This window comes from Platichthys flesus, chromosome 9 (assembly GCF_949316205.1).
Source record: "Platichthys flesus chromosome 9, fPlaFle2.1, whole genome shotgun sequence".
Lineage (NCBI taxonomy): Eukaryota > Metazoa > Chordata > Actinopteri > Pleuronectiformes > Pleuronectidae > Platichthys > Platichthys flesus.
In genome coordinates, this window is record NC_084953.1 from 19,725,575 (window position 1) to 19,745,701 (window position 20,127).

General features: G+C 43.7%; 1 protein-coding gene across 2 annotated transcripts; it reads right to left on the minus strand.

Annotated features, from left to right (window-relative positions):
- Positions 1-132: 132 nt before the first annotated feature.
- Positions 133-19,166, minus strand: cracd (capping protein inhibiting regulator of actin dynamics). 2 transcript variants are annotated; one of them, XM_062395795.1, is made up of 9 exons: positions 18,979-19,166; positions 7,728-7,899; positions 7,245-7,377; positions 7,001-7,156; positions 5,884-6,090; positions 3,471-5,763; positions 2,367-2,557; positions 2,090-2,249; positions 133-1,509 (listed from the first exon to the last, which is right to left on the minus strand). In XM_062395795.1, exons 3-9 carry the CDS (start codon positions 7,284-7,286, stop codon positions 1,349-1,351), a joined length of 3,210 nt encoding a protein of 1,069 aa, XP_062251779.1. In that variant the 5' UTR covers positions 7,287-7,377; positions 7,728-7,899; positions 18,979-19,166; the 3' UTR covers positions 133-1,348. The 2 variants fall into 2 exon arrangements, with proteins under 2 accessions (XP_062251779.1, XP_062251778.1); XM_062395794.1 differs by having other exon boundaries at positions 5,884-6,093.
- Between the last annotated feature and the right edge of the window lie 961 nt (positions 19,167-20,127).

Genomic DNA, 20,127 nt, shown 5'->3' on the forward strand with positions numbered 1-20,127 from the left:
AACTCATGTTATTTGTGCATATTGTTTAGGTTGTGTTTGTTTATATGGAACAGAAGCATGATAAAACCGTGCTCTACTTTTGAGAATGATGAGTCTTCAGTCCTGCGGTTCAGACATCAGTATTTAATTTACATTATTCATAACATGTTGTTTCTCTTTAAGAATTTTCTCATGAATACCTCTAAGTGGGACAAAAAAGTGCAAATAATACCAAACATTTTTTTTGTTACGTATAACACTGCGTACACTACACTATTGTGCACGACCATAGTTAGAAACCAAATGACAAAGGGACTCAGGCGCAGGGGCCTCTCCCCTCTGACTGAAGCTTTTGATTTAACATACAGTACATACTTACATACATATACAGATCATTAAGTGAGTGGCAGGAAATGAGAATGCTGGAGGGTTTCCTTTTTTTCTTTTACGTCATGTAAGAAGTTCATATCACATTTACGAGGAAGTGATGGCGTAAGCCTACAAACGGTGTGTTACAGGAGGACGGCTACAAGAATCGTATGTTACAGCAGGCAGGCGTTGTGTCTATCTCCGCTTAGCAAAGCAAACAAATCCAGTTTTACGTCATGACGCGGCCACAAGGAAAGTGTGCGGCTCACTGTAAAATGCCCAGTAACACTTGTGGTCTTCAGTGCTGTGTTTAGGTGCACCCACCGTGTGATTATGATCCTGTTCCTTTATAATGGCAAAATTGTACAATAGCTTGATTGACAGCTATCACAGTTATCACGGACACAGTGAGAGTTGTTACGCTAAGTTTTTCCAGTATGAGTAAAAAAAAAGAAAGAAATAAAAGTCTTCTTCTTTTGTTCATGACAAACAGGCTCAGAGCAGAGATGCAGCTTTTGTTTCAACACAAACACAAATCTGCTGCATCACGTAAATATTAAGAGTCTGCAACGATTCCTTCAGTCGTTGTCCACAAGCAGATTCAGCAGGCTCATGTTGAGTAGTATTGTTACTGGTAGCCCTTAAAACACACTTCAGACAGTTACCCTCTGCTGACGGAACACTGTCACATGTGAGAGCTTCACACACGAGTGATTTCTTCACAACCATGGTGACACATTGTGTATTTGTATACAGGATGTGCATGCTCGCAGCAGTTGTTTAAATATATCTGTGCAGTTGTACTGGGTTATTTGAATGTGAAGCGCACTTTAGCGTGATAATAGTACCAGCCAGTGTGTGTGGTTATGAGCTGATGGAGGGCTATGTCATGGTGATTGGTGGGATCTGGAGGTTTTGGGAAGGGAGGGGTGACGCTGACTCTGGGCAGTGTGCAGACTGTGAGTGTGTGTGTGAGTGAGTGTTAAGCTGGAGCAGGATGTTATTTGATGATCTGAGGACAGTCGCTCCAGGCTTTGGCCTTCCGCTTGGCCAGGGCCAGCCAGGCCGGCTCCGTGGACACCTGCGGAGAGTCACTGGAGGGGAAGCGCTTTGACACCTCCTTGACTGCAGGTGGCGACGGTGTAGAGTCAGCGATTTCAACTGAAACAAGAAACAAAAATTGTTTCTGAATGGTTTTATTGTAAGAATAATAATCTTTTTTTTTCTATCTGTATAGTGCTTCCAAAAATGTTAAAAGACACTGTACATATAATAAAAAAACAGAAAGCCAATAGAAGTGAATAACAATAAAAGCAGCTCACAATATATAATCAACAGGGGGTTGAAAATTACAGTATACATTATCTCAAGGTACTTTCTACTGTAAACAGAAAACAAAATATAAAAATAATATAACAATATTCCAAAATATGAACTTTAATATAACTTTAACTATGTATTGTCTTGGTCAAATGGCGTTGGCCTGATGGGGGTCATGACCTCTGCTAACACACACAAATCAGAAATAGACAGTGTGTGACGTCACACTTCACTTTGTTAGTAGTATAAACTTTCACTGTCAAAAATTGTGGTAAATGTCCATCAGACAATTTTCAAACAGAAAAGATAGAACCAGTTGTATTTAACAACTTTTTTGTTGATGACCTAAAAGAAGAATTGATTATCAAAGGCTGATTATCAATAATAAATTGGCTTTCCTATTGTACACGTTTGTTCTTACCAGTGACAGAGCTGGGTAAAGTGTTGGCCTTTTTCAGTTGTTCTTTGCGGTCTAAACGACAGAAGAGGCTGTCGGGTCTCTTGGGCTCCTCTGGTGTCTGAGGTTTAGAAGGACTATACCTCCCACTGCCTTTGCTCTCCGTGGGACTCAGCAGAGTAACCTGCAATACACATTCACACTCTTTCAGACGAGGGAAACGATGTTCAGGAGATGAATGTGTACGCGGAGCAGATCTATCAGAGATTGCGAGAGGAGCTGCTGTGGCTGGCTCACGTACACTGTCTCTATCTCGAGCTTGTTTCAGAGCCAGCTTGGTCTCTCTTTGGCACCGATGCTCGTCTCGGTTCTGCTGCTGCTCCCTGAAACCCTTCTGCTTCTGCAGAGCCAGAGTGATCCACATGGGTCCGGCCTCCTTCTCCTGCACCCTGGCACTGTCCAGTGAGTGTCTGCTCTGCAGGGACGGTTTTTCTACACAGGAACACATCATTATTTGTATATAGTATAAGGACAGGAGAGAGTTTAAAGTGTCTTGATTCTGTTTCTGAACATTTACTCTTACTGTACTCTATGGTTCTGTATATAAGGTATGATATAAGCTTGTTTATCTGCAAATCTTAATTTTTCATCTATAACCAAAGAAGCCAAAGCTCTTCGATACTAAAGAAAAGGTTAACATTTACACCAGCCCAAATTTATAAAACATCGACATGCCCATATTTACATTGAACAAGTTTTAACGGCTCCATGCCGGCCACAGTCAGTGGCAGTTTTCCAGTTCTCTGTTCGTCTGTCCCACTCTCATCTCACACATCTCAAGAGCGCCTTGAGGGATTTACAAATTTGTAGAAATATTCAGACATAAGTCTGAATTGATTTGATTTTGGTAGCCAAAGGTCAAAGGTCAGTGAACGGTCATATTATAGTAACATACCATTTATTAGCCACTGCGTTATTATAGGTAAACCTTTTACAGTATCTTTTAAACATTGCTGAGTATTTGAGTCTGCACCATATAGACTGTATGGTCTGCACACTGCCCTGACATTGTGTTTACATTTTGTTTTTATTTTTGTATATTTATGTTGTGTTGTTTTGCACATTGGCCTGTGAGAAATCAAATTCGTCATCTGCATAGTTTGTATGTGGATGAATGACAATAAAGTAGACCTGACTTGAAGGTCACGGTGGCCTTGCATGAACTGATTCGATTTTGGTGCCTTGGGGTCAAAGGTCAATGTCACAGTGAGCTCAAGTTCCTGTGAATGATCTATCAGGATTATCCGTAATAAATTTCATCACATCTGGCACAATTCACTTGGACTCACAGATTAACTGAACAGCATATTCAGGCTTCAACACTTGGATAAGTGTTGACACTGACCTTTTCTGATGAGCTCTGTCTTTCTGTCCGCCTTGTCTCTCCAGGGGATGTTGATAGAGGGGAAGAAGGATCTCTTTTCCTTCACCTCCTCCTCCACTTGGACCTGGCCATGACTGCTCCGGTGCAAGTGGGCCACCGCTGAAGGTTCCTCGCTCCTGCTTGTTGGCTCCTGGCTGTATGAATCCCTGGCTCCTGTCCTCTGGATCAGGGCATCGCTGGGAGGCGCGTGGACCACTTTAGGCAGCGGCGATGGGGGAGGAGTCGGGACTGATCCGGTAGCTCTGGGTGACGTGGTTGGTCTTCGGTAGATCGGTGGTTTTGAAAGCACTGTCTCACTTTCGCTGTGTGCGGTCGGGCTGGTAGACTTTCCCTGTTTAGCCCGAGGGCCGACGGGGGAGGCACACGCTTGTAAGAACTTGCAGACCGCACCTTCTTGCTGGGGAGACGCAGGACTTGAGAAGACAGAGGATGCATCAAGGTCGGGCTCGATGGGGGTGAGAGGTGAAGGGACGCCGTCAAAGCAGTCCCCAGCACTGTAGCGTTTCTTCCTTTTCTCAGTGGACTGTTCGCTGTGAAAACGCAGGGAAAAGTTAGTCCTCCTCAGCTTTATTCCAAAAGGTGAGACCTCACTGCCCTGGCCCTGCTCCTCTCCCTCCTCTCTACTTTCTGACGCCACTATCTCACTCTGGGCCCTGCTCCTCAGCTCTGCCCCGTCAGACTTGGCTCCAGGGCTGGGAACCAGGAAAGAGGGGAGGTCTTTGGCAAACATACATTCCTCTGACCCTCTTTCCGCGATGCGGACCGTTTTACTCGTCTTGCTCTGAGGTTTGCTGGTTGGAGCTGCAGAGACTTCAGCGGTGGGGCTGTCAGACAAAGTAGCTTCCTCTTCCGCTTCCTTTGCGTCAGAACTGAACACCTCAGAGTTCCTGTTTGAATCGCCAAACTTCTTCTTCGCGGGGGTGATGGAGAACTTGGCGCTGGCAGACATGGTCTTCCTGAGGTTGGTGTGGGAGAGCTGGTCCTCGCTGCAGGGCTGAGGCTGGTTTTTGTTCACGTCTGGGTAGTCGTCATACTTGCCATCTTCCACTCCCTTGAATATCTTGGATCGGATACTCGCCCACTCTGCCAGGACGGCTGCACTGGACTTGTCTGTAGAGAGTGCAGACTCTGTGAGTGATTTGGTTTTGCCAGACTTGCGGTCCGGAGACGTTTTACTCTTGGTTGGCGGTGTACCCTGGGCCTTTCTATCCTCCCCCAGACCAAGCAGAGACTTACAGGCGGTGTCTTTAATCTGGTCTAAATTGACGGCCGTCCCACAGAGCTGGGCGCCCGTCACTAAGATGGCTGTGTGGGGGACATATGGAGATGCTGGCAGGTTGGGGGATTCTGGTCCCTCAGAGGAAAAGGCCTTAGCTCCATCTCTCTGTTCAGCCACAGCACCACTCTGGTAGCCTGAGGCCGGCGTAACAGGCGTGAGATTGACCTTCTGGAACAAAATCTGCTTTTCTCCAGAAGAAACCTTGAAAGAGAAAGGCCTCTGTCTCTCCTCCATCTCCCTCCATCGCAGCTCCTCGGCCCTCCTCTTCCTCTCCTGTGAATCTGGACTTCCATCAGCATCCTCAAACATCCTCCTCTGCTCCTCCTCCCTTCTCATCATCTCCTCTGCCTCCACTTTTTTCCTTTCCTCCATCTCTTGCGACCTTAGCTTCTCAGCCTCCTCCTTTTTTCTTTTCTCCTCTTCCTCTCTCAGCTTCCTCCTTCTCTCAGCCTCTTCTTTCTCCTCACGTCTCCTCCTTTCCTCCTCTTCTTTCCTCCTCTGCTCAACCAGTCGCTTCCTCCCCTCCTCCTCCTCCCTCTGTCGACGCTCCTCCTCTTCTCGCATTCTCCTTTCCTGTTCCTCCCTATGGATCTTCTCCTCCTCCTCTCGCCGCCTAGTTTCTTCCTCTTCTCTAATCTTCCTCTCCTCCTCCTCCTCCCTCAGCTTCCTCTCTGCCTCCTCTCTCTGCCTTCTCTCTTCCTCCTCCTGCTGCTCACGACACCTCTGGTTTTCCTCCTCTAGTTCACGCAGCCTCATCTCCTCCGCCCTCTTCCTCCTCCCGTCTTCCTCCTGTCTGAGCCTCTGCTCCTCCAGCTCTCTATTCCTCCTTGTCTCCTGTCTTTCCTCCTCATGGAGTCTCTGTTTCTTGAAGCCATCTAGGGACTCGACAGAAGCCCTGCGCTGGTCATCACTAGACCCTCCTGCTGCCTCCAGGTCCTCTTGAAGAACACGAGGGATGGAAATGTCTTGGAGTTCCTGTGGATGTGGAAACATGGTCGTTAATAAGTTTCCTTCCTCTAAAAACGCTGTTAAGAGTCAGGGAATCGATCAACATGCTAATACCCATTTGTTGCAGCTCATATCTGGACCACTCACCTGTGTGACGCGTCGATGCTTGCGAGAGATTCTCTGGTTTTTTGGTTTGACGGACAGCTTATGCTTGGCAGCTGTGTTGTCTAAGCGAGGAGCAGACTGCGGCACGGCGTCCAGATTGATGGACTCAATCGTACCACAGGGTGGAAGAACTCGTTTGGATCTCGGGGACTTCACTGGGCTGGTGTGTGCCTGAGCACCTTGCACCTGCTGCTGTCAAAATAACAGAGCGTTTATCAAAAACGGAAACACTGACTGATTTGTAATTTACCTCCTACAACATTGTCGAACTCAGTTTTCATTTTGATTGATGCAGCAGAACCACAGAGATTACTTACTGGGATTTACCAACAAATATGGCACCTGCATTACCCACAATGCAACAGACTACTGACAATACTGTTGATGAGGAGCAGGTAGAGGTCCTGTTGGCTAATACGTCTTTCGAACTCCACTGTTCATTTAAGATAGCGGTCAGTCTTCATGAGTGTCCCTCTCAAGCTATTTATGGCTACATACTGTATATGTAGTCGTACCAACTTTGATTTTAACCATTGCAGTTTCCCTTTCAAAATAATACCCAATTGTCATCTAAATACATCCTGAAGACTTCATTCACAAGAACAGAAATACACAAATCATTCCAAGACACTAAGAGAACACAAATAAGAAACAGTAAGATTTGCTAAATAGCTAAATGCAAAAGTAAAATCATTAGGGATAAAGACAGTTCATAAAAATGTTATTGAAATGTAAATCAAATTAATCAATTAAAACTAATGAATCAAATATAACATGAACAGTTGGAGGTAAAAGGTGAGATAAAACCTAGAATTGCCCTTCTGATAAAAGGAGTTGAGGTTTATAGTATCTGGATGTTATTTCATGTTTCAGATGTATGCTGAGAAAAACTGGAATTACTGAGCTCAGTAAAAACAGTTCAATCAGTAACAGTAATCCAGGCAGTTCAGGGTATTTGATGAGAGCCCACATTAAAAGACAGGTGATGTCAGGGGGTAAGAGAACAATACGGATCTTATAAATAAATAAAACCTGGTGTGTTTATGGCTTAACAGAGAGAGAGGACAATAAAACCTAACCCAAGTTGATGAGCTGTTACCTTTGGTTCTGTTTTTGGTGGCTCGGCCTCCACCTGGGCCGACACCTTCAGAGGGCTCCGGGGAATCTCTTCCTCGTCTGAACTTCCCTCATCTCCCTCACTCCTTCTCATGGAAGAAGGCCTCTGGCCAAACTTTATACCTTGTGCTATCTGCCTCTGTGTCATCGACAAGGAGTAAAAATACATTATACACATACAGAGGAGATTATTGATTGCTAACTGCGGATATCTCTACACGACCCACCTGCAGATTCCGAACCTTATCCGATACGTTTTCCTGGGACATGCTGTGATCCAGACCAGGCTCTGTCGCCGGCTCCTCTGGGATGAAGATGCTGTCGTGGGAGAGAGCTCGAGAGCCGATGGGATTCAACCCCCTGCAGAAGAAAGAGACAGTCAGCACTGTCTGTCATTCATTCATTTAGCATGAGCGGGCTTAATCATTTTGCTCTTTACAAAGCGGCAGTTTGAGCACATTAATTAAAGGCTCGAATCAACGTTCGGCCTCGTCATAAACTACTACTTTTACACAGCCTCACCCTGTCTTTCTACAGATTGTGTAACCACAACTTGAAGCTTTTATGAGAATCTGTGTCCACACTTTCCTTTTGTGAAGACATCTGATAAGAGGCCTGGTTGTTTCACTGAGTAAAAATGTAGGTGGCAACACATAACTGAAATAAAGGTTTATTATGTGTGTAATAATGAAACTATCCATATCACTAACCTCAGATTTTGATTGGACTCCTCATCATCAGATACGAGTCCATTGGACACTTCCCCAGTAGAAACACTCGCCTTCAGCTCTGCTCCATCAAAGCCCCCTTTCGCCTTCCGCTCCTTCTTCTTCTTCCCAAACAGTCGTCTGAAGGGCTGGAATTTGCCCTGTCGTCGTCTCTCTGTGGGAGAGTGAAAATAAATGATAACCACGGGTACAGTGAGACAATCAATCTTTATATCTTTATGTAACGGGCAGTGTGCGTATGGGCGTGTTTGTGCATGTAGATAATGAAATGCAATTGATTGAATTTTTCTGAAAATTAATCAAAATAGCATACGGAATGAGGAGAAAACCTTGGCTCTCATACTTACTTGTGTTTACAGGAAGTGGAAAAGATAAACAACACCCATACAACCAGAGCACCCACAGCCAGAGCTTTAGTAAAACAGAGACCAAGTTTTGGAATGACAGGCTGGAAACTGGCAAATGCAAGATCCAGGATTTGTCCTGGGAGAAACTTAAGCAGTGATATCCACAGAGCTTCAAAGGTCAATGACACATCACATTGGACCTATAATGTTAAAGCAACACTTCAGTAGATAACAACAATATTCAATATTAAATGGCAGAGCTAATCCCTTCCTAGATCCACTATTCTATCTGAGGCAATTCCAGTAGCTGCAAATTAGTATAATTAGAATAATAAAGTTAAACTTTGACTGAGGAAATTTAAAAAAAGAAAAAAGACGATGGAATAAACCCTGTCATTGCCAGAGAGATAAGTGCCCGGTCATGAGGAAGTCAAGAATCCAAATTAAGAAATGAACTCTTGGACTTTTGGTTGATTATGTCCCATCGGTCTTCGATGTCTGGATGTTATAAATAAATAAAAAATCGTAATCACAAAGTAAACTTTCTCTTTTCTGAAAAGGAAATGTAGAGGGATCTCTCTTCGCTGTCAATAAAAAGATATACAGAGCGTTTCTTCTGAACATCTCTGTTTCCAAACATGAGTGTGTGTGCTTGTTGTGTTTTGGTCTGTGTATTTATTTGTATTTCTGAGCAGCGGCTCCTTGAGGTCCCCTGGTTAAACTCAGTAGGTGAGGTTACAGCGCTACACAGCTACTCTACACCACTGTGCAGACAGGCCTTCTCAGGGCTCGGCGAGTATCCCTTTCAGAGCTATAAGTAGCAACTGGTGTGGGATTTCACTAACCCAGAGGCATCATGGGAAATGATACAGTAAACTAATTTCCACAGTTAGATCCATGACCCCGACGTGCGCGTCTTTATTAGTGTGTGGGAGTAAAGACATGTTTAATTGGTGTGTGTGTTTATTTATATTAATATACTGACAAGGATATGATAATACTTGTTTTTGAGTATAGGATGTATTTGTTATGTTACTGTCTGAATACATTATGTGTTGTGTTATAAAGCTAAAATAACCGATCAGTCTTAATCATTTTCAGATATATGGATACGACTTTGTGTTCACTTAATATTAAGCTGTTGCCAGCAGCTAGTTAGCTTGGTTAAGCATAGAGGAAACCACAGCCTGCCTCTGATGGTTAAAACAGCCATTTAACATATCTTGTTTGTTTGAGTAATATAAAAAGTTTAAAAGTATAAGTTGTCGTTTTACATGAAATCATTTGCCACATTAACTCAGCCGAGACTTTGGGAAGTTGACGCTCCAGGTCAAAATAAATAGGCCAACACATGGTGCCCTAAGTCCACTGCATGTTGTTTTTATGTCGGGTTTTTGAACAGATTAGGGCCAAAACACTCCATCCCCTTATTTCCAGTCTTTATGCCAAGCTAAGTTAGCTGGAACATGTGTGGTGATATTGTTTTCATCAAACTCTTGTCACAAAGTAAATAAGGGGATTTATCAAAATGTCAAACTGAAAAAAACAATTTTGTGTTCAGTTCAAGCTGCTTGTGTTGTATTAGACAGTCCATGACCTGACGACAAACAACTGGAGACTATTATTCTTTAGAGAAATTGCTTGAACATGTATAGACAAATGGCGAGTCGACTAAAAATTGAATCGAATATAACCTTTATTTAATCTTGACGTTATTACGTTTTGCATTGTTTCATTTTTTTCTGTTGTTCTAATGGGGTCTATGTAAATGTGGATTATGTGTCTGTTTTCTTAGGTATCTTTTAACTATATATTATATCGTTCTATGTAAGGATATAATATATTTAATTTTTAATTGATAAATCTGTGAGTGTTGGAGACTTTGAGAGTCTTCTGTAAATCACCAAACAAACCTCCAGATCTTGTTTAAACAGAGACACACAGTGTTTGAACATTGCACTTGTCAAACTGATGACGCACTCAATACTGTGAGACCCTCTCTCCCTTACTTTTGGTGCAGTGAGGGATATTATGGTGTGACACTGATGTTCTGTCTCCCTGCAGCATGCTGTCCCAGCATTAGGGCCAGGTCCAGTCCTTCTACTCTGTTATAAAGCCCATAATGCACCGCCATGGGCATGCTCACATGCTCATGCGTGAAATGAGAAAGGACATTTTTTTCTGGAGTGTAGCGACTCCACAGAGCAGCCCCCTGACGTATCGCGAGGGTTAACTCTGGCTTCCTGTGCTCTTGTATGTCTCGACTCAGGGCCTCCTGGACCCTGCTGGGATTTTACTCTTGCCATATGAACAGTGAATCTTTCACATCTGGGGAAGGTAAATTAACTCACTGGCAGCACAGAAAACCAGCAGGAGGCGAAGGAGTGCTTTTAAATTCCAGAGATCTAAGGTTTATACAAAGTCAGCAAAGTAACAATCAGGGTGTTGTAGAATAAATGTATCGATTTTCTATGTCATCGAAGGAATAGTTTGACATTCACGAATAAGCTCATTTTGTTTTATCTCTGTGACAGTTTAATGTGAACATTGATACCAGCCTACATTCCTTATGAAGCCAGCAGCCTATTAGCTTAGCTTAGCACAAAGACTGGAAACAGGGCAAACCGCTAGCCTGGTTTTCTCAGAGGGTTACAAAGTTTGTTCAATTAACACTCACCCAATATTATATAATTATGAATAACATGTTATATCTTGATTGATTGATTTAAACAAAATCTAAAAAGTAAATGACAATTTGCCATTTAAATTGGTTGTTATGTGACAACCTTTAGGTCACAAATAGTCTGGCCGTTAACATCCCATTCATATTTTTGATTTTTTTTTTTAAACTTCAGTTTTTCTATGGATGAAATAAATAAGAAACATTGTGTTTAATTGTGAGCTTTATAGCTGCTGTTTCCATTATTGATGCCGTTCAGACTCACCATATAAACATGACGTTAGAAATATACATATTTCCCCAAATGTTGCAAAGCTGCTTGCTATGGCTTTGCATTTGATTAGTGGAAATACATGGGAATAGTGTAAGTCTTCTCATCTGACTCAAAAAAGTATATATTATTGCTCAACACTGAATTTAACACTGACCGATATGGATTTGATCTCTATTCTCTGTCTTATGCAATTCCTGGACACCGGCTGATGTTAGTTTTCCTTTCTTGACACTGCTGTTATAATATAATAGTGTAACATATATCAGATCATTTTACAGCTAATGAAGAAGGGTTTAAAGAAGCCACAAAAAAACAAACGTGGACACAGCACACCACAAGCAGGAGGAAAGGTTTCTGCAAATCTCTTCTATCAGGTCAAACCCATCACCACACCATGCAGTTCTTAAAGAGACAGTGAAAATACAGTTAAACTGAGGTCATGTCATCCTCACGATGTGATCGCTGAATCTGTTTCAGGACACTGTCTCTTTAAGATGTTACTAAAAGCACTCATTGTTTTCCTATTTACCTGGGCCTTTGGATTCGGTTACCTCTAAAAGCATATCATGCTTATTTTCCACGGCGTCCGTTGCCATGATCACTGCGCACCTTGGCTGTGGTGAGAGAAGAAGGAAGTGAACATTGGGATGCTGCTACCTGCTTTGTGGGAGAGAGTAGGAGCCTCCAAAAGAGAGGTGATCGGCTTGTGTACAGACACGATACAGTTTTTAAAAGTGAGGAGGAGCCCTCTGAGGCCAATCGTGGGGGAGCTAAAATACAGCTCTGCCTGTCTAATGATTAGAGATCCTCCATAAAGATACAGTTGAAACAATTACACAAAACCCCCATGAACCACCATTTACACCTCGTAAACACACAGGAACGAACCGTCCACAGGCGGATTCCTGGACTCTGCATCCACCGGCAAACACCTGTCTGCAGCACGTTGCCTGAGCCAGAGGTTTTCCGATGTACTGCAGTGACATGTATTGTGTGTACACCCACCAAGCCAGAGAGTGTGAGAGACAGTACTGAGAAAGCCGGAGAGAAGCCCGCTGTCTCCAGTGGGATCAGCATGCTGTGGGCTTCCTTCCTGAGGGAGGACAGAGCTGGATCGACTCTCTCAGAAATGTCTGGCCCCAAAAGGCTCTTTGTCCTGTCTGACTCCAGCCAGCACAGAGCAAGGAGCGAACAAGCATGTTCGGTAGTTGGGCGTGTGTGAACACTGACAGAGTGTGTGTGGTTTGGAGAGAGACTGGTGTGTGATTGTGTATGCTGGTGTAAAGAGAGTTACTGTGGATCAGGATCTTCTTTTCATTGTTTATTTGTTTGGCTGCCAGTCCCAATGATGAGAAAGGGTCTGTGTTTACTGCTGTGTGTTTGCAGTCCGACTGCTGCCGGGGACAGACTCGGGGAGATGGGATGAGAGAAGCACAAGGAGCAGCCATGTGCTCTATAGAAGCAGAGAAATGCCTTTGACAAGGATACAGCCGCATCATAGTATGACAGTGGGATAACACGATGCTGCGTCTCGGCGCTCTCAGACGACCCAGCAGCTCATTTGATGGTGACACAGCTCTGCATCAGGACAGGCCAGACAACTACCCCGGCCCTGATGGCATGGCTTAGTGTGCCATATCCTTACAGCGCATGTAGCTTGCTGACAAAGCAGACGGACGAAAGAGGTGGAGCCGAGTAACAGTTTACCTATTTGAGCTGCACAGCTTGAGATGGCTGCGCACCACTGCAGTAAAACCTTAGGGATCATCGATCTGCCCTTTTGCACAAAGCTTGTTTTACCCAGAAGAACGACGCCTCCGCTGTGGCTTTGGGAGAAAAAACGGTGAAAGTAAATACAGAAGAGAGACAGAAGAGCAGGTTTGGGTTTGTTAGGTCTGTTAGCATCACTCATTTGGAGGAACATGGCAGTGGCATGTAGGGTGACATGAGGAAGGGTGGATGGGGAAGCACTTCCAAACAGAAGAACATGATCTATCATGTGTGAGGGGACTGCAGCAAACCTGATGAATCCATGTCCTCACTACCACTGCTGTCATCTAGTCATCAACACCAACTCTTGGTCCCAATCTCACTCGATACTTCTCTAGGGTTTGAGCAACCTCCCGTTTCCATGGCAACGTGTTTGAAGCAGCAGATGACATTTTATTAATTTTATTTCTTATTAAAAAACCTTGGTTCTTGTTGGGTTTGTTTTAACTGCAGCTGCACTGAGCAGCACAAAATGCACAAGGATGCTGAGGGAGTGTCAGAATGCACAAGGGTAAAGCGGTTGGGTAATAATAAATATTAACTTTAATTTCATTCAGTCAAGTGCAAACCTCCACCAATGCCAAACAGTTCCCCCATGATACTCAGTTTAAATTCACTAGGGTCCAGATTTGTATTCGTGTCTGCACCAGATTACACACACTCATAAATATCCGTCCCCTAAACATGTCTGAAGTTTCCCATCAAGACCTTTGAATTACTCCCTGGGGAAGCGTGAAGAAATTCCCTGATTTGTCCCCTGATCTTGATCCACATTCTTCCACCAACGTTTCCTGGAAATCAGTTTTTGTTTAATCTTGCTTACAAACACACAGGGGTGAAAAACTCCACCTTCTTGGCGTTGGTAAAAATAAACATCAGAGGTTCATCAGCCACGACACCAAAGCTAAAATGAGTAACACCAAGTTTTCCCAGAAGAATCATCTGCTGGAGAACTCAGAGCAGACTGATATACTGGGTTTCTTGCCACACTCACAACGTAAGATTATCTTGGATATTAATATATTGTCATGTGATTGCTGCCATTTTTGTCAAGCATCTCACTTTCAACCAAGCTGTCAACAGACCTGTTTCTTCCTCTTCTCTTCTACTTCAATATAACATCAAACACAAACGTGTTCTGCCACATTTCCAATGAGAGTCCTCTCTTCTCTCATTTTTATACAATGCACATTGTGAAGGGCCTGAAAATACCAAACAAATGGGTAAAGCACATTTAAAGCACCAACATGTGGCGACGATTGAACCAATCTTCATGTTGCCAAGAAAAGAGTCCCAGATGTGTCAAGTTCAGGCCAGCATGACTGACCCAAATCTGTGTCAGCATGGGAAAGCGGAGGTGTGGTGCATTAACATGAGAAAGGGCCTATGCAGCCTCACCAGCAGCTCTGTGAGGCACAGAGGTGCTGTGAGCTAAACGCTAACATCAACATGCTAAAATGCTCATGTGTATCACAGGTATGTTTTCTGTATTCAATCTAAGGTTCATGTTTGGGTAACATTGTTTAAATGTAGTTTATAGTTGTTGTTTACAAGGTTAATTTAGGGAGCGACTTATAACTCTTGTGTGACTTCCTGTTGCCATCACCTACGTGGGCGGCGTCAACTTATAGCTGACATTGACTGGTTTATAGATGGGCGTACATCTGATTCGACTATTCTATTCACCAACTTTTTGTCTTTCAGTTTGAATGGATTGAATGAATAAACCAGTTAATCAATATCATTATGATATTTCACTGCCAACAAAATGAACATCCTCAGAGTTCAAACATCCTATCGTCTGAGGTGAAGACTTCAAGCAATCCTGTGAGCTGCTTGCCCTTCTTTGTCTTCTCCTGTTGTCATATGCTGGCAAAAGTCACACTGCAGGCAAACTGATTCATGGTTTGTCTGAGAGAGACTTCCTCTTTTGTCAGGACAAAATGTTGATACCTGACACCTGTCCTTTTTGCCCAGACTTAACTGAAAGGTAAAATTGTCTGGGCCAAACAGGGGAAGTGTGAAAGCCCATTGGTTTCAATTGCGAGCATGCTGACCTTTGCTAAACAGAAAAGCACTAAGCATAAAACTGACAATGTAAAATGTAAATCACATGACAGCAGTAGAGATTTCAGTAGTTTACATCCTCAGGGGATCATGATTGTACACTTTGTACAAAGTTTGAATGAAATCCATCCAATACTTGTTTAGATATTTCAGTCTGAACCAGTTGTAGATGACCCGAATAACTGTTAAACTGCCGTGAGACATGGTGGCTAAAAGCCTGGTAAGAGATGTAAAAAAAACACCAGCAGTGTGGATCAAAACATTGTACAACACACATTCCAGTCCAACGACCAACACACCCCACCTTTGTGAATTATATAACATTCCGCTCCATTTTCTTTTTTCAGACATTATGCTGTCAGCCGTTCTTGGCATTTGTCTCCACTAGAAGTCCAAAGGGTGCATGAGAAGAAACAATGGATTTTTGGAGTGATGCGCATCACAGATCACATGACCGCGGTCCTATTTTCTACCCTGGCTCACTAACAAAGCTTGCGTGTAAACAAACAACAAAATGCAACCTCCTCCTGCCTGAGCATCTCAAACACACACACTGCGACTCGTGACGTGTTCGGATGACATTTACCAAAATGCCAGAATTTTGATCACATTGATACGCTTCCCGAGATCACCTTGTACAACACGAGCTGCTCATAATGGTCGTGTCCACAGCGCGGCAGTGAGCACAGCAAGAGAATAAAAACAAACCATCGAGAAAGGCAAGACCTAGAGCTATCTTTGTGTATGAGCATGTCTTCTTACCGTCCTGCGGGCGCTCTGTGTGCGAGGGTATCTCTGAGTGTGTGGCTGTTCCACCTGCCTGCTGTCACTGCGGATCTAGGGCATTACCTGGAGTCAGGTGTCAGATACAGTGAGGGTTTCGTTGTGTGTGAGTGAGTGAGTTTGTGTGTGTGTGTGTGTGTGTGTGTGCGTGTGTTTGTGTGTGTGTGTGTGGGGGGGGGGGGGGGGGGGGTGTACAGGAGAATGGTGGATTAAACACCCCTCTCAATTCTGATGCTGATGACCGTTTGATCTCCCTTGTAAGGCGCAGTCGTGTACCTCTGGACTGAAACCTTGTGTCGGTGTGGGCTCAACGCGAGTGCAGATGTGTGTTGGAGTGGAGCACATGCAGGGTCTACTCTATGGGGGTGTCGGGGCAGAGCAAGCAGCAAGTGAGGAGAGACGGTCCTTCTCCTGTGTCTGTTAGTGCTGCTGTGCTGAGAGGCACAAAGTGACACTTTGTTTCCCCGCCAGATAGCCAGGGCAGGAGAACAGAGTGGCATTCATCATTTGGACTGGCCGACGCACACAAAGGCTTTCATTGTGGGTTAACTGTAACCATGCATGCACATGTGTGATTGTGATGCCGTGTTACGTGACATAACATCTCAATAACGTTATGGCCATAATCATAAAGGTATTATGGGGCTGATCTGTACATGGAGGACGTCACAGACGGGGGGACTGGTCAAGCTGTTCAGTGTTTACTTTGTACAGCAGCTTAGTTCCATCCATCCCAAATGACCAAATATGATCCTCACTTTATATTAATCTGATCTGGGATCAGAAAAGTGGTGTGTATGAGCATTGGTGAGAAATAAGGCCAGCTCCCCCCACTCTTCACTTTTGGCAGCATAACACTGCAGTCTCAGAGAGATATGGTAATGATGGGGCTTTACCAACCTGGATGCTGCCTATATTACAGCAGCATAGCACTCCAAACACAGACTGCTCCTCTGACTGACTCTGGGCACAAAGAGAAACCCCCCGGTAAAGCAGCAGCACAAGTCATCCACATGTATTCACATACACTCATACACACAGGACAAGTAGAGAGTCTTAACGACTCCACTCTATGTGAAAAGAGGCCGGGATCAACCAGCCTCAGCTCCTCTCAGTGAGACAGGAGCAGCTGGGGCACTTGACCATTCTGAATTTTCATGGTGGAGAGAAACTAAAATAAATACCTGGATATAGTGCTATATTCTACCTGCCATACAAACCTGCATGAACGTATCAGTGTGTGAAGTGATGCTACATAACGGATGATGGGGATCGCCTAGAGGAGAAAAGCCAAATTTCAAATGGACTATTCTATGAATCTGTCTTGCTTTAACTTGTCATTTTTTAATCAGTGACATGGTTGAGGCTACCTCAATGTCCCAAACAAATCACTGATATAATAACAATAGCAGTTTGAGCAGAATGCACACTGTGTGGTAGGGGCTGGGCAATATAACGAAAGATAATATTGTTGAGATCAAAATTGGCCATATCAGTCGATATCGATAATTATCACGATAACTGTCACATTATTATTTCTTTTAAGTTTACAGACCGATTTTTGCTCTTGAATAAAGCTTGTGGTTTTAAACTCAGAGAATGACAAAGACTTGATAAACGCATTAAAGAATTTAACAAATTGGACATAGATCAATTATGTGAAACGTCCTCGCTGTGTTTACACAATGCATAAGCTATGTACCGACAAATATTGAACCGTTGGTATATTAGTATTGATGAAATTGAAATTATTTCATTGCTCAGCCATACTATAAGACATTATCTGGAGCAGAGATGTGTGATATGAACGTGTAGAACCTCACCAGGGAGCCACAGGAGGACTTAATAACTAGGACAGATCGTCTCTTAAGAAATTCAGTGCGGTGTAATTACAGTTGTGTGCTTCAGATAAGGGCAGAATGATGTTAATACAAATATAAGTAAAATACACATTAAATACGTTGTACTGCTCTTACCAAAGCTTCACTTCTACAGATCTGTGCCATACAACGATTAAATAATCTATTCATGCAAGGTGCCTCTGAACATTTGAAATCTTAATACCTACAGCAGAAGCAGGCTAGTGGTTAATTTTGAATGCAGTTGTTGTGTTTTTAACAGTCTGGGTGTTTCCAGTTTGTTTAATTTACAGCTATAAGACAGATCTGCTGCCCTCAAGATGCACATAAAACTGATTCAGACTTTCTTTTGTTGGCCCTACAGTGATTCAGATCAAGTCATTGTTAGTTTTATCTCAGGTCAAAGGCTGAAACATGACTCAAATAAAATGGATGCTGTCAGGCATCGCAAAGGCACGCCACAGAGATCTCTGAAAATGTTGCTATTGGGCACAGAGGTAGTGAAGACGACATGTTCATATCTTTGTTTACTGTGCCTCTACACCTGAGAGTCCGGAGCAAGGGCTGATGTGAAGCTGAAACATAGCAGTGCTTTAAAAAACACTGGGATCAGTTGGTGTCAGATCTCTTCTATAAGCCAGGATGACACACACACAGCTCTGAGGCTTAATAGCAAACCATTCACATAAATCCATCTATTTATTATTTATAGCCTCCAGATGATACTACAGCTACATGCGCTCAACCAAATAACCGGTTTACTCCAACCTGCCTCCAACAGCAGCTGTCAATCTACCATCTACTCTCCCTGCCTCTTACATGTCTCAGCACCGTGGTCCAATGACAATGATGCAGCTCTGATTGAAATGACCCTTGCATATGTTCATTATTGTTTAGTTGCACATGTAGGCCCACGCCACAGTCTGTGGGCCGCTGCTTTTGCGGCTGACATGTTATAGCAGAGACACGGATGGCTGTAGTGAAAGACCTATGGGATCTATACGTAAACGTTAATGGCAGATTAGCGGATGCTGCCGCACAAGGATTACAGTCTATTAATTGCAGACTGAGAACAAAGACTGTGCACGCTGCGTTTCCTCACACACTGCCACAGATGAAGATCAAAAACCTACAACACACAGATTAGCCTCGTTCTGGGGAATAAGGGGGGGAATAGCCATTAAGACAATTTGGCCTGTTGACATCGGCGTTTGCGCATTTCACGTAAACGATCGGAGTCCCATCCCATTTACACACGCGCGCGCGCACCCGAACACACACACACCAACACACATCTGCGAAGGAAGGAAGGAAGGATGGAGACGATGATGAGAGCAGGTCAATGAAAAATGAGACGAACCGTGACAAGGTCATCAGCGTCGTGAAGATGCACACGAACCATCAGAAACACAACATGGAAGAGAGGAGGAAGAAACAAATCTCGAGCCTGCACCTTATTGTTCGTCCTGCTCTATCCCCTCCCGCACTGAGGGCAGCTCGGCTCCTTCTGCTCCTTCTTCCACCCTTTTGTGTTGCTGATGCTGCGGGTGCCCGACGACGAAGAAGGGGAGGGAGACGCACGCACGCACCGACCGTCACAGCCCCGCACAACTGCACGCTTGTGAGGAGGGTGTGGCTGCGAGAGAGAGAGAGAGAGAGAGAGAGAGAGAGAGAGAGAGAGAGAGAGAGAGAGAGAGAGAGAGAGAGAGAGAGAGAGAGCGCGCGCTGACCACTGTCACGATGCAAAGACGTTACTGTAACATTTCGGAAGTATAACGAGCACGGAGACGAGGAGGTAAATGGAATCGATGTGAGCGTGCAGAGGAGGAGGAAGAAGAGGAGGAGGAGGAAGAAGAGGAGGAGGAGGAGGAAGAGACACCATGTATGTCCCTGAAGGTGTGCATCCCACTGGGATGCACTGGTTACTATAGTACTTCTGTAAGCCTATTTATAAACTCTCTGTGGTGCTGTGTTCTATTCATGCTGATACAAGTATAATCATACAGAGTCCTCATATATCAAGGTTCTAATAAAACAGTTAAATTCATGTTTACAGTCCAAAGCTATAGGACTGCAGGACACATAGATGTAGGCCTAACTATTGCGTTCTTCAATGAAAATGTTAGGGTCTGTATGAAAATGATTGAGAAGAAATGGGGTCACAGCAGTGGCGGCTTTATGCTGTGGCGGCTTTATGCTCTGGCCGAACCCTATATAACAAGCCATAACAAACATTATATAAATTCATGATATATTTAACAAATGCCAAAAATCTGGTACAAAGAATTGTAACCATCCTGGAATATAATGTTAATAATAATTAAAAAAACAAAATTAATGATCACAAATTGTAACATATTACAAATAAAGAAAGAAATTAAATGAAATTGCACAAATACAACTGCACACTTAAGAATAAGGTAACAAAATCGTTACACTATTGCACTTCAAACAAGAAACACACAAACTCCATTGCACAACTGCCGCAATTGATCCTGATCTTTGTTAGTGCGAAGTCACCAATTACTTCATCATATGAAATCTGCCCATTAATCATGTGGTTAATATTGATCACAGACTGAATCATTTTGCTTATGAATCA